The 13,964-nt window shown below is 52.2% G+C and overlaps 6 protein-coding genes across 6 annotated transcripts; 3 read left to right on the plus strand and 3 right to left on the minus strand.

The window, feature by feature from the left end:
• Positions 1 to 340: 340 nt before the first annotated feature.
• On the plus strand, positions 341 to 2,191 carry CTAM01_03933 (UEV domain-containing protein; the record flags this gene model as incomplete). Its single annotated transcript, XM_060519963.1, has 4 exons — positions 341 to 391; positions 454 to 541; positions 601 to 839; positions 914 to 2,191. 4 exons carry the CDS (start codon positions 341 to 343, stop codon positions 2,189 to 2,191), a joined length of 1,656 nt encoding a protein of 551 aa, XP_060385384.1.
• Positions 2,192 to 2,441: 250 nt separating this feature from the next.
• On the minus strand, positions 2,442 to 4,757 carry CTAM01_03934 (uncharacterized protein; the record flags this gene model as incomplete). Its single annotated transcript, XM_060519964.1, has 3 exons — positions 2,442 to 2,504; positions 2,556 to 3,121; positions 3,293 to 4,757. 3 exons carry the CDS (start codon positions 4,755 to 4,757, stop codon positions 2,442 to 2,444), a joined length of 2,094 nt encoding a protein of 697 aa, XP_060385385.1.
• Positions 4,758 to 5,592: 835 nt separating this feature from the next.
• Positions 5,593 to 6,054, minus strand: CTAM01_03935 (uncharacterized protein; the record flags this gene model as incomplete). Its single annotated transcript, XM_060519965.1, has 1 exon — positions 5,593 to 6,054. The coding sequence occupies one exon, from the start codon at positions 6,052 to 6,054 to the stop codon at positions 5,593 to 5,595; it is 462 nt and encodes a 153-aa protein (XP_060385386.1).
• A 3,140-nt stretch (positions 6,055 to 9,194) lies between these two features.
• On the plus strand, positions 9,195 to 10,745 carry CTAM01_03936 (WSC domain-containing protein; the record flags this gene model as incomplete). Its single annotated transcript, XM_060519966.1, has 4 exons — positions 9,195 to 9,523; positions 9,578 to 9,910; positions 9,963 to 10,046; positions 10,100 to 10,745. The coding sequence occupies 4 exons, from the start codon at positions 9,195 to 9,197 to the stop codon at positions 10,743 to 10,745; spliced, it is 1,392 nt and encodes a 463-aa protein (XP_060385387.1).
• Positions 10,746 to 11,233: 488 nt separating this feature from the next.
• Positions 11,234 to 11,481, minus strand: CTAM01_03937 (uncharacterized protein; the record flags this gene model as incomplete). The annotated part of the gene is made up of 2 exons (XM_060519967.1): positions 11,234 to 11,287; positions 11,347 to 11,481. 2 exons carry the CDS (start codon positions 11,479 to 11,481, stop codon positions 11,234 to 11,236), a joined length of 189 nt encoding a protein of 62 aa, XP_060385388.1.
• Positions 11,482 to 12,015: 534 nt separating this feature from the next.
• On the plus strand, positions 12,016 to 12,924 carry CTAM01_03938 (meiotic recombination protein DMC1; the record flags this gene model as incomplete). Its single annotated transcript, XM_060519968.1, has 2 exons — positions 12,016 to 12,334; positions 12,416 to 12,924. 2 exons carry the CDS (start codon positions 12,016 to 12,018, stop codon positions 12,922 to 12,924), a joined length of 828 nt encoding a protein of 275 aa, XP_060385389.1.
• Between the last annotated feature and the right edge of the window lie 1,040 nt (positions 12,925 to 13,964).

Here is a 13,964-nt window from a genome sequence, read left to right on the forward strand (position 1 = left end):
CCTCCACTGGGTACATGGAACGCTTCCACCGTCGCAAGCTCTCTGAGAAATCTATCACCGGCGCCGTCCCATTCCGCTGTCCGACGTCTCCCGTTACCGAACACCCACCCGATTGTGCCGATTCTCATAGCAGACCTTAGTGTTAGACACCGCTGCAGCATCACAAACCGGCTCTAGTCCTAGGGCCCCTGGCATGCACCTATGAGTTGAATCCGCATCTCACCTTCCCCCTCTCGCCGCTCGCTCTCCGTTACTCGCGCATCCGCCTTCACCTCTACTCGCCTCCTGACCGAGCTCCGTATCGGCTCCCCCGTACCGGAGCTCTCGCTGCGTCTCTGCGATGCCCGTGCCGCAACATGTCCTGAACTGGCTTTACAGTGTTTTGACAAGTGTACGTTGTGTCTTCAACTCTTGGCTCCGTTGTCCTCGACTAATGCGTGGCCCTGTCCCCAGGAATACCACGATGTGAATCGCACCTACAACGATGTAGCCCAAGCGCTATCCCACCACCCATCTCTATCGCCGCGCACCGACGTTCACAGTACGGCCATCGATCGCGACCACAAATCCTTGATGAATGCGTGCTGATACCGTCCATAGCTTACGATAATGGCTCGTCAGCCCTACTTCTCCGCCTCTCTGGTACCATACCCGTTATATTTAGAGGCACCACATATCGCTTTCCCATATCTGTCTGGGTGCCTCATGCCTACCCACGAGAGGCTCCATTGGTTTACGTCACTCCAACAGAGTCCATGATGGTACGCCCCGGCCAGCATGTAGATCCTCAAGGCCAAGTCTATCACCCATATCTCGTAGGCTGGGCCGCCTTCTGGGATGTATGTCTTCATGCTTATCTTCCCAACCCTGGGCTTTGAGGGTTGTTCTCCCATTCTGACGGCTAGCGTGTTAGAAATCCACGATTCTTGACTTCCTGGCCATCTTGAGAGATATCTTCGCCAAAGAGCCACCAGTCATTGCCCGACCACAAGGCCCACAGCAACCACTGCCGCCCGTGGCATCGCGTCCACCGCAATCACACACCCAAACGCCTCCCCCTTTTTCGCCTCCTCCACATGAGTTGGCAGCTCGTCCGTCGAGTCGCCCGCCTCCTCAAACCCCTACAGACGGATCGCGGCCTCCGCCTCCGCCGCCCAAAACGACAAGTACTGAACCGTACAGAAGCCCACCACCTCCTCTAGATGCTAGATACGGCCCTCCTCTCCCACCTCTGCCCCCTGGTGCCACTCGTCAAGGCATCCATGGAGGCCTCAATCTCCAAGAGTCAAGTCGTCCACAGAGTCAAGCGCATTCTCGGTACGACTCAGCACCGCCACTACCACCAGTACCGTCCTCTCACCCACCGCCGCCGCCAGTCGTCTCATCTCCGCATCAAACTGAAGACACTGCACAGCAACCGCAATTCCGTTCTGGACATCCTGCTCAATCCGTTGCCCCTCGTCACTCAGCCGTCCCTATGTCTTACCAGCAAACGTCTCAGCATTACAGAGGACCACTTCCAGGCTGGCAACCGGACGGGCAGTATCAGGCACCACCGCTGCCGCAGCAACTGCAGCAGCATCCGCCGCCACAACAGCAGATTGCAAAACCACCGCCACCGCCAGATTTGCTCGACGCGCCCCTCACCCTGAGCATACCTTCGCCGTCGTCGGTTCCCGCGCCACCGATTCCGCCGAACCCGGAAAAGGACGCATTGCTCCACCAACTAGCGCAAACACTTCACTCCCTTCGGCAACGTAGCAGACAGCAGAATGACTCCAGCATGGCAGGCTTGCAGGCGCAACGCACAGCTATGGTGTCTGCCTTCTCGACACTTCAGTCGGAGATGGGGACCTTAAATCAAACATCGGGGCTACTTCAGTCCAACGCTAATATACTGATCGACGCGCTGCGAAAAGCCGATTCTGTTATCGAGGGATCAAAACGTCAAACTGCGCCTGATATCGACGAGCTTCTGGTTGCGCCCACAGTCGTAGCTAACCAGTTATACGCATTGGTCGCCGAAGAGAAAGCTATCGGGGATACTATTTTTGTCTTAGGCCGCGCCGTGGAACGCGGAAGGGTATCACCAGCGGTATTTGCTAAGACGACACGATCCCTTGCTAGGGAGTGGTATCTGAAGAAAGCTTTAGTTCGCAAAATAGGAAAGGGGATGGGGCTGACAGCCTAGTCGAGCAGTGACGTTGCGCTCCAATATCATGACATTTCAGTACGCTGAGTACTTTGGCAGACCAGGATTTCATTGAGACTATTCTCTTTGTGCCCGGCAGTTCCTTTGCTGGCCATTTCCCAGTACTATGCTTCATAGCCTTGCAGCCTTCACCCTCCAGGTCTCTTACGCCGGTACACTACAAATGATATCCTGCTCTATGCTAAGGCATCACTGAAGAACACTGCTAGCTAGCCCGTCCGACATTGAATCAGTTACCATTACTGATGCTTGTTTCACTTTGCCGATTGGCAGCTTTGCGCATTTTACTCAGCTGTACAGTAGACATTGGCCGAGAATGGTACATTCGACATTCGGCACCGGCCACCACGATTCTTCTGTCTCGTGGTGCGCGCCATCGAGCCCAGCTAGTCCCATGAGCATCTCCTGACAGAGCGTCCCACCTCGTCCTCCAAGGTGCGTACGAGGATGATGATCCAAGTTGCCACCAAGTAGAAGTGACGACTGGACCAGTGGTACTGAGCGGCAGGACTCTCTTTTGTTCTGATAAACAGCCGTCAAGACTATGACCGGTGCTCAGACACTCCCGGGGAATGGCCGACGTGCTCTTTCGGGAGGGCCTGTCTCTCGACGATGCAGACGCAGACGCAGCTGGGTGTCGGGTTTTGGGCTTCTCTGGCGAACAGTTGGCCAGCTGTTTGTCATCTGATCGAGCGATAGTGAGGTAGGACCCTTGCCAGGTAGGGGGCTCTGGTGACTTGGTCACATTGCGCTTTGAGTGGTCATTTTCATCTCTCTTGCCCTTTTCTAGCCTGCCTTTCTCCCATGATGCGGAAATCTTCCGCCAGACTTCGCGACCACGCTTGAACCCCAAGCTTTCGAATCGATTCTCGGAGTGGGTTTTCAAACCGTCTGCCTCGCGCTCAGGCCCAGCGATTCTCGATGTTGGCACCAAGATCGTTTTATTGGCTGAGGGCCTCGTCTCCGCATCCATCCGGCAGATGGCTTCCAGAGTATTAATTCGATCCTTCAAAGAAGAAGAAGTTGATCCTTTAGATATACGGGCGCCCACCGTTGATTGGAAGGAACAACGTATAGCACCATTCGTGGATGCTTCATATTGCAACTGTTGTCCGTGGCCAGGCTGAAAGGCCATCTGTGAGTTGCCGTTAGCAGACCACCTATTTGCTGGCCCAGTGTGACTGCGCCTCAGTCGCGAGCCGCTGTTTGGACCAGTATCGTTGGCGCTTTCATCAAACAGCGTTCTCAGACTCGCCACTTTGCTTTGCGCTGTTACGATAGCTGCATTTCCGGAAGACTCCAGTAACCCCGTCATGGAAGTTGCGTGTTCTGTTTGTAGCTTCTCTTTGGATTCGTAGTATTCTGATTGCGGGACCGATGACCTTGTACTATCCCTGCTTATGGACTGGGAGATCTCAAGATCCACCTGATCCGTTGGCCGGTCTGGTGCTTGGGCAATTCCATGCTCCAGATTTGAGGTCGAAGCATCCCGTGAATGGAGGGCATCCATGGCTCGGGGCCAAAGCCCGAAGAGCTTCCCTCTGTCTCTGTGTCCTCTAAAAACGGTGATCTGCTCCGTTTGCGTTTTTTCGCGAGTCGGACGACTTCTCTGGCCAAAGCTATACCCAAGGCTCTTCGAAATGCTCCGGGTCCAACTTCCTTCCACTGCCGTTTTTGTTTGGTCACCGGCATTGACAAGGCTTGGGTCCAAAGGTGGCTCTGCTCTACCTTGAGGGCTATCTTCAGGAGCTTCGATATCGTTCGACCTCAGTTTCCAGGTCTTAGTCCGGGGAAGTGTACAGCAAGGTGTCTGTGTCTGTGGCGTGATACCGTAGTTGCTGAAAGTTGGCAGCGGTAGGTTTGTCCTGACGCCGCCTACGCAGACCATCAGCATTCCGTGCAGACCAGCATTACTTAAGGTGTCATACTTACCCATCGGAGCTTCAAAAAGTTGTCGTCTTTCAGCTACAAGACTTCTCTGTCTTCCATCAGCTGACCTTCCAGCTTTGTTAGGCCGCCTCTCTCCAGTAAATGGATCAAAAGTGTAGGTTGTTTGTTCTACAGCTGCTCGAATTCCAGTCTGTAGGCTGTTCTGGGGCTCGCATGACGGACTCCGACGAGGTGAGATCTGGCTCGGGCTTGGGATTGACTGTAACTCCACCACTTCTTCATAGCCTGGCCCAGGTGGAGATTCCTTTGCAGGACCAGATTTGACCGAGAAACCTATCTCCTTACGGACAGCGCGGTTCTCGGCTGGCGAACGAGGCACTTCTACGCTCGACGCACCATGGCTGGCAGTAGCTTGTGTCTCGAGATCAGTCATTATGTCAAGTATCTCGAACTTTGATACGACAGCAGCCAAGGGCGGGGTTTTCAGCTGTGTTGGATGTCTAGGCAATTTGTCGTTGAATTGTTCAGTCGTAGTGAACTCATCGGTAGATGTTGCGTTCTCGATGAAGCTTGCACCTGGTTGTTGTTGTAAAACACCTGATGCTTCGTCTGTTTCTTTGCTCTTGGGAGAGAGTCGAAGAGGTGCGGGCTTCATGTCTCCCCGTACAAAGTCCTTTGGCGACGAGCATCTTGCCTGTGTAGGTGATCCCGGCAGGTGGCTCTCCATGGGAACGCGTTTTGGAAGAGAGTACTGGCAAGTCGTGTGGCAAGGAACAACAAGGCAATAGAATTCTCACCGTATAAGGACCAACAAGTTATGTATTGACGTACGAATCAGGTCGTGATGAAAATGAATGCTGGAGTGACAGTGTTCGGTCGCCAGGTAGCGTCATTCGACCATGCACTTGCCCTGGCCGAGCAAAAGCTCTCCAGCCATACGCATTGGTAGACTCCTTCTTCTTCATACACGGTAACCAAGTCTAGTACGAGGCAGGAGACCCTTGGATATGTCCTACAGCCTCTACTTTCGTCCTTGGTTGATGGAGCCGCGCTTTCCGTTCAACTCGGGTAGTGCGGATCAGATCGGAAGGTACCTACTCGAAGATTGTCATTGGTCCTCGAGGTTTCAGTCATACATGACGCAGACAGAAACAACCGATTCGACGCTTGAAATAAACCTATATCACAATACAGAAGTGACATATAAGCAATTTCATAAGTCGAAGACACTCTGTTAATTTCAGATTACGTCTTTTGGGGCCAAGGTAGGGAAGCACAAGAACATGCCTATCATATAGCTGGGAATGACTTGAATCTCTGCGATGAAGCAACTATCGATGAATTTGCCATTCCACAAGTGAATGAAGCAACTGTGGATTAATCATTTAGGTAGCGAAACATGACCATGAATAGCCGTGGTGAGGCAAGCTCACGAATTTCAGTACACGATCATCTGCGTCTGTTCTGGCCAAGGCAGACAACACATGAAATCAACGATTGGCTGAGACTCGCTCTTCATAAAATCTCGCCTCTCGATTCTTTCTGACGGATCCCTTCTCGAGATTGTCACCTTCGATTCGTTGCCACTCGACGTCGATCAAGTCACTGCCGCTAGTCTGATAGTGTTGGCGGTGATGGCTGGACCTCATGTGCCAGATAACGGCCATATAACGGCACCGCCCCCATTCCTGTATATTCGAGGTCGTGCCCCAGTGGTTAGATGTGTCTAAGGAGGAGCAACTAACATGCCGCACAGAAAACCGGCTGCGACTCTCCTCGCGAGGTACTGATCGAGGCGCGAGAAGAAAGCTAACAGGCTGCCTGGAGGTAGAAAGACGACGACCAACGTGTAGGTTGATGAGCCCGACTCGAGGCCTAGCTAGGAGCCTCAATTTCAAGAAAGCAACGATGACTATAAGGGAATCGAATAAAATCAACATGACTCCGAGCATAAAGTGTCGCGCGAGTCCACACACCGGATATGATCATCAGAATCCCTGTGTAATGGTTGATACTTCCATCACATTTGGTCATTACCTCATTAGGATGATGTCTCGGTTCTTGACCAGACGTATATTATTCTTGTCCGTATCAAAAATGTCTCCAGTACGAGAATTTGACCAAGAAGTTGATATCAGGCATACCTGCAGTGCCATTCAAGAAAGTTAATAGTCGGCTCATTCAGGACTGATGGCAATATTACTTAAAGTGAAGCAAGACTTCCTTGCGCGTTACTCTCGCTCCTGCAATGAGATTCGGTATTCTTGTAAATACGAGTGTTTGCTCACATTGCTACATGCAATTCTCAACCTGTGATCTCACGTATAGTAAGTGAGTAGGCTGAAATTGATGATAAAGCAGCTCTATTGGAAGACCTTAGCCGTAAAGTACCGAGGGCGTAAGACGAAAGATACAAGTAAGATAGTCACAAACAAACCGTATGGCAGCAAGGTTTGAAATACACTGTTCACAGGTCAGATGGTTCAAGACAACGGCATATGGTCTCGTTAAAAATCGGTCAGACTGCACTGCCAGGGATCAATTGTTATTGCAAATGACGCCAGATATATTGCTCTGTCGCATGTCACATGTCACAATGCCTGAGATAGTCAGATTAGAAAATAAGTCGGGCCATGATACAGCAGCTAAGAGCCACATGCCTAGCTTGTGGCAGCCCAACTTAGCTTGGCTCACTTATTCTGTCCATTCGAACTCTGACGGCCCGTGTCCTGGCTAGACAAACCAGCTAGACCGCGAGACATGGCCGGCCCGGGCTGTTGTTCACTATTCGGGTAGAAGGGACTGCCCATGGGATCGACAGAGCGACGTATAATGCTCCCATGTACCCCCCATCCAAATCAGAAATGGGCGCGTCCGTGTTGACCGTAACTTGGTTGTTGGCTTGACGTCTGGCCAGAGCAGGTGTGGCAGTCTCAAAGCAGCTGTATGCCAGAGTCAATTCGCCTTCCATCATAATTTCTTGGTGGGGGCTGGAACCAGGAGATCGACCTGACATTATCAGCCGCTGCTGACGCAATTGGTGAGCGCACCCCCCCCCCCCCCCACCAACCCTGTGGCGGCTCAGCAGGCTGGCACTCCTGCCTCTGACCAAGCTCGCAGATTGGCTTGAACATACTGTTTCACTTACAGCAAACGAACAGGTGAAAATACCCAAAGCCGCAATGGGTTCTCCTAGTTATTAGGCTTGAAGAGCCACGAGGTCTATGCAGTCATGTAGTCTACTTAAGCGTTTGCCGTTCACCAGAGGCTATACTTTGGCTAGTCGGGTAGGATGGTGCGATGTTGACGGATGAGGCGTAAGGGGGAGGCAAGAATCCTGAAGCTCAAGCCTCACCGTCAGGTCCGTGAGTCAAAATAGTTGCCCGGATGTCGCAAGGCAGTTGAGAGTCGTCAAACGCCTGACGCACTTGACGTCTGCCTCCGTCCCGTGAGACCCACTCACACATCCGACCCGGCCGCTGGCCCCGATTCCCCACTTCCGGTGCGGGGACATAGCTTCTGCACCCCGACGCAACGGGTCTCTACCCAATCGTCGGGTTATCGGGCAGCATAATGAGATCAGAGACTGTGCTCACCAGGGTAAATGCACGATCGTTATTTTGGCACATTGCTGTCTCAGGAATTTCCAACTTGGTCGGGTGGTTGGTCCTCGTCAGGACTTCACGCCATGAATTAGGCAACGATAAATCCGAAAACATTCCTCAGCCGTCAGTCATTCCGGGAACAGGTGACAACCTGACAGGCGGAGCGGGTCAACCTGGTCTGGACTGAGACAAGAAGACAACATATTGGGGGCCGTATGACCAATCTCTCAATGCGAAGATTGTGAGAGCCTAGCCCTCTTAATGTCTCTCGTTGACGTTTTAGCGTCTTTCCAGCTTGGCACTCGGCCGTCCAACATCCCTTACTTTCCAATTCCCTATTAGCCGACACTAATCCGCCTTTTCTGTAACCGCATTTCGTCCGCGCTCCGTTTGAGTCTTGAAAAGCCGGTTCTAAGACCAATCCGGTAGCTCACGATGCAGTGGCTTGCACACACGATCCGCCTTCCGCCCGAAAGCTCGCCAGACGGCGGATGCTTGCATAGCCAGTGAGGGGCATTTTTCTGACGAGATGGACCCTGTCATGACCGAATTCCACGTGTCTAAGACAATCCACCCCAAAGCTTCGACCTTGTCTCCTTGATGCCTCCTCTCGGGGTTTTCCCATTCATCACGACTAAAGCAGCGACCTCGTCTGTGTAAGATCTCGACCTGCGTCAGATTCGCGACGCCTTGTCTTTGAAATCTTGCCTCTTGGCTCAACCAGCTCAATGGGTGAATCAGAGACAACTGCCGCAACGTCTGACATGTAGGCTAAGCTCGAGCGGAACGATTGAGCGAAATACCCTTCTTTTCTGGACCACAACCTTCACCGGCAAGCGTTACTTGCGACCACCTCTCCATTCTGACTAAAGCGCGGAGCCATCTCCGATCAACGCCAAAGAGCTGAGCAGAGCTTCGCCAATTGTCGACGCCATTACAGTTCTTTGGCGAAATCAAGCACGCATCTAGATTAGGCTCAGCCAACTCGTCATGTTCCTCCACTCATGGGCACCCTCCTTGTTCCCTCTGTAGCTCAAGGTCTAGATAATGGCTTGTCTGTGTCTATTGTCACGGCCGCATTGACGGAAAGCCTCCTGCGCCTCCCGGTCTAGATCCTTAACTAGACCCTATGATATGGGTGGGGTTTTGACAGTAGGCATTCAGAGTGAATGATAAAAGATCGCCATAGCCTGCTTCACCTTGCCCTCTTCTCCTAGACTTGCCGTCATTACTTCTTCTCATGTACGCCTGCATACCTGGCTTTTCTGCTCTTCCTTTAGAGCTATTAGCTTTCGGTCTATTTCCTAGCCCCCACTCCAGCTTTCGCTGGGTGAACTTTGATCTTTGACCAGAATTCCACGACATCATTAGCCGGTTTTATCAAATTTTGGGTAACCAGTATCGCTCCCTCTTTTAATTCTATTTGAAATCTCATTTTTTTACACGCCGGTTTATCGTTTTCGCCACAACTCCTATTATTGCCCATCATGAAAGTAAGCAAGCAACTTCTCGTTGGGCTCTGGGCAGGCGGCAAAGCGGCTGCTTTCTTCATCATGCCCTGTTCAAAACCAGTGGTTGTTGAGCGCGCCGATCCCATTGTCAACCCGGGAGCTCTCTCAGGGCATGTTCATACCATCATGGGTGGTAATGGCTTCGACTTCAGTATGACTTATGAGCAGGCTCGTGCTGCCACTTGCTCAACGTGCAAGGTGACTGCCGATTTAAGCAACTACTGGACTCCAACCCTCTACTATCAAGGCCAAGACGGCAAATTCACTAGTGTTTCCCAGTCCGGAGGCATGCTTGCCTACTATTTGTGAGTAACGATGTAGCACAACGAGAGAAGCCAGAGAACTGACCATTATTCCAGGTTCCGCCAGGACGCCAAGGATCCGGAATACAGCAAAGGGCTCATCGCGTATCCCAAGGGCTTTCGAATGCTAGCGGGCGACCCAAAGCTTCGAAGCTACAACAATACCCTCGAGCAGCGGGCCATCTCCTACGTGTGCTTGGGCAACAGCGGCCCTGCAACGAGCGAGCTTCCCAATCGTAACTGTCCGAATGGCCTCCGTCTTCAAATAATATTCCCTGCATGCTGGGACGGTGTCAACCTCGATTCACCTGACCACAAAAGCCACATGGCGTACCCGGATCGCCTTGATAACGGAAAATGTCCTACAACTCACCCCAAGAGATTCGTTACGTGAGATTACACCAGGGAACTCATGACCACAAGGTGCTGATTTGTCTGCCAGTCTATTCTACGAAGTGATATTTAGCGTCAATGATTTCAAGGACAAATGGTACGGAGATAAGCAACCGTTTGTGTTGTCTAATGGGTCAGCATCTCACCTTCACTTTCGTACAAAAAAAATCTGCTTACACTACCTAGTGATCCGACTGGATATGGCTTGCACGGCGATTTCATCAATGGATGGGACGTCAATGTACTCCAATCGGCTATCACACAATGCACCGACAACGGTGGTAGCATCGAGAAATGCCCTGTTTTCCAGTTTTTTGACGACGAGACCCGAAGGAACTGCCAAGTCCCCGTCAAGGTTGACGAGCAAGTTCAGGGCCAGTTTGATAAGTTGCCTGGTTGCAACAGCGTTCAACGAGGCCCAGGTAACGCTGTGGCAGAATCAGGCTGCGGTGCAGCGACCCAGATCTCGGCACCCAAGTGGGGTTACAAGGACGTGACAAGTACTCTCAAGTACAAATATCTGGGCTGTGGCCGTGATCCGGCTGGACAGACTAGGACGCTCCAGGGCGCCAAGACGTCCGGTGATAGCATGACGGTTGATACATGTATCAAGTACTGTGACGGAAAGGGCTTTCAGTATGCCGGCCTTGAATATGCGAAAGAATGCTGGTGCGGGAACTCGGTAGCTGATGATCGGAAGCCCAAAAAGGGGCTCTGGGGAGCTTGCGATATGCCCTGTGGGGGTAGCAAGACGGAGATGTGCGGCGGCTGGGCTGCGATGTCTCTCTATCAGAAGTGCAACGGGACTTGCACGAACGCGGAGTTGATGTGATCAAAGATAATCGGTAGAGCCGAGGAAGTTTTATCGCGTACAACAGATTTAGTTCACACGGTTGCGTACCGCCTAATTGATTGCCATCATCGCACTGCTTGCTTAAACTGCTGGTGTCCTAATCGATAGAGGGCGAGCTAGGCACACGAGGTAGACTTGCGACACTGTTGGAGCAACCGCCGTACATACTCCCTGTTGGTAGAACATATTCACGGCACAAGTGCATCCAAATGAACGATTATTGCGTCAGAGAGAGATTCATTAAAGCCAGCCGGTGCGGGCCGTGGCGTTGAGGTCAACACCAGACCTCAGATGCCATTCCCCGTAGCCTCGAGGCTACCTTTCTTCGAGTATTGTACAGCCAGCTTCTATTGCGGCAAAAAGGACGTAATTATACATGAGCCGTCATTCGATTGTAGAAAGATCTTTATTGACTGCGAAATCGAAGCGTCAGCGACCTTGAATTGGGGCTCAAGGTGATGAGCAACTTACGGAGGAAGAAGGAACTCGCCCCAGGAGCTGGAGAGGAAAGTCACAGCTGCCTGAACTGGACGTTAGCAGGGCTCACAGATCAGGGATCTGGAAGCGCATGGTGACTTACGCCGAAGATGGCGACGCTGCGCACGATGGGTGCATTCTCAGAGGAAGTCAACGCATCGTATGTTGATCTGAAGTAACCCTTGGGCTGACGAGAGCGCTGGTTGTCTCTCTGGACGACGATTCTCTTGGCAGGCATGACGAATAATTGGATTTGAAGACGCAAAGGAAGAACGATTTACGAGTTGAGCTTGGAGATGTGGTGTACGGTGATGTGATTGTAGCAAGGGGCGGGATGTGAGGTCGTAAACGCGATCGGTCGGCTCGACTTCACGCGGAAAGCGTACAGGGCCGAAATTTTTTGACTGGGCGTCGTCAACCACGCGCAAGCCACATATGGCAAGGCCTTGTTGTGGCTGAGGTGGGCATGATAGCTCTTATCGGACATCAGATAAAGCGCTTGATACCTAGGTAGAGTAAGGTACCTAGGTACCTCTACCTACCTTGATCTCCACTCCCCTTTCACTCGGCTTAGGTAATATTTCTACGTATCCGTACTACGTACAGACGTCCCAATCGCCTTGCCAGTCTGCGCAACAACTTATACATCACTACCCCACGTCGCGAGAACCTTGAAGGGGCCGGACTCTGTTTAAGACTCAGGGCATTTCTGCGTGGGCAATGCGCAAAGCAGCATCGACTCTGGAGTAACCGGCGACAGTACTTAGACATAATGACTGACACTCCGCAGCCTGCGGGTCCTGGCGGCTTCTTTCCATTGCAATCTCTCCCTTCACCTGCTCCTAGCAGTGCCTCCGCGCGCTCAAGTGCGGCTTTGCCGCATCCCCGCGCCAGATCGCTCCGACCAGGTTCCAACAAGGAAGAGACGGTACGCCGGTACATTGAGGAACGTCTCGCCATTGTCAATCGTCGTTATGTCAAGAAGCATGGCAGTGCCGAGCCCGGCGACGATGTCATAGGCTACAAGAGCTTTACGGAGCTTTGCAAGGACCTACATAACGTCATCGACGTCCTATGGCTGTCCGGAACACGTGAGGAACTAGCCCGTCTCCCTCGAAAATCGGCGTTGCTTTGAGTTAAACGCCGGTACTATTGCTGACTCTGTCTTGTAGCGAGCATACAGATTCCCTTCCTCTTGAACATTGCCAGCGACTTCACGCAATGGATTGACGCCTTTACTCCTTCCCCGAGAGCTACCCTCTCCGTCTTGAAAAAGCTGGACCATTGCTTCGCAAGCCTCTTAATCGGCCGCGATATCGAGACCAAAGACACCTTGCCTGGCTTTGAGAACGGCATGAGAGCTGGCATGTCTACGACAGATATGGTGCGATGCCGTAGCTCGGTGGAGCAGACACGACTGGTCATTGTGGAGGTCCTTAGCAAGGAGTCCGACGGAGGCGACGGCACAAAAGGTGACGAGACAGACGCAAATTCCATGAATAGCGACACTGAACTGGAAGATGCGACGGACACGACGTGGAGCGAAGACGAGGACAGTCTCTACATGGACGCAGCGCGAGTCTATGAGCACACCATCGTGCGGCTAGGTGAGAAGCTGGGAGATGTATTTGGACCCGCGGTTCCGGGCGCGAGCGGTAATACCATCTGCTCTGCAGGTTGAATACGGCCTACACGGCCCAGCAAGTCCTTACGCGGGCCTCGACTTACAAATCTATCCAACTACGGCGAGCAGGCCGCAGTAAGAACATAGATACCTTCTACCCAGAAACTGCATATTGCGGGCTGCCTGATTTTGGTCAGCGAGGAATCTAGCCCACTACTCCACGGAACAGTTCATGGAGCTGGTCCTGCCAGGACCCGGCAATGCGACTCACAAGCAGATGAAATTATCGCGTTGAAGTACCAGCAACCATGGTTTGCCAGTTTTTCAAGCACATGACAGCATTGCAGGATAAATAGTACTGCGATTGATGCTCTGTTGGTTTACACGGCGTGGGTTCGCTGCACCGTAACAAAACGTCTCATTTTTACTTCGGGAGAGAGGTCGACAACAGTTTCATGGAAGAAGGTAGCACATGAATGATACAGTCACGCATTCTGACATAAGGCATGCCTATGCGTAATGGGGTGATGCGATGACTGGACAATGACAGCCACAATCAACCCCCGTGCTTGAAACACGTGACAGCTGTAGTGGTTCATCCGAGAACGATAACGCAGTTCGTTTCCATTGCGGGAGTCTTCAGTTTCATGAATGGGGGCACAAAAGTTGCAGTGGCGGAGGTGGCACTCAACGGCGCTGAAGCATTGTGGAATTCTTTTTGGGCGACGAGGCGAGCGTGCGATGGAAGGCATTCGCTTATCGTACACTAGAGCTGCATCTCTTATCCATGAGTACGGATACGCATACCTAGGTACACAGTATTCGTCTGTGAGCGGCCAAGGTAGTCAAGGGCCCATCTCGAGGCCTCCTACAGAATACCCCGTACTGCGTAGAGTTCTGTTGAAGTGCCAACTCAATCGAGCCGGGACTCCTGAGGGGGGAGAAATCTCCGTTGTCCCAGGTGGACGTGGTCCAACTTCCAAGCGGCGCTGGACCCATTTGTGGATTTGGGCCGACGTCTCCCTGTTAAGATACCCTGCCATTTGTTGTCTCAGGGCATGCATTGCCGGTTCAGCACCTGGGTAGCGCTGCCTGTG

The sequence above is a fragment of the Colletotrichum tamarilloi genome (genome assembly GCF_030869305.1).
Source record: "Colletotrichum tamarilloi strain Tom-12 chromosome Unknown Scaffold_9.1, whole genome shotgun sequence".
Taxonomy (NCBI): Eukaryota; Fungi; Ascomycota; class Sordariomycetes; order Glomerellales; family Glomerellaceae; genus Colletotrichum; species Colletotrichum tamarilloi.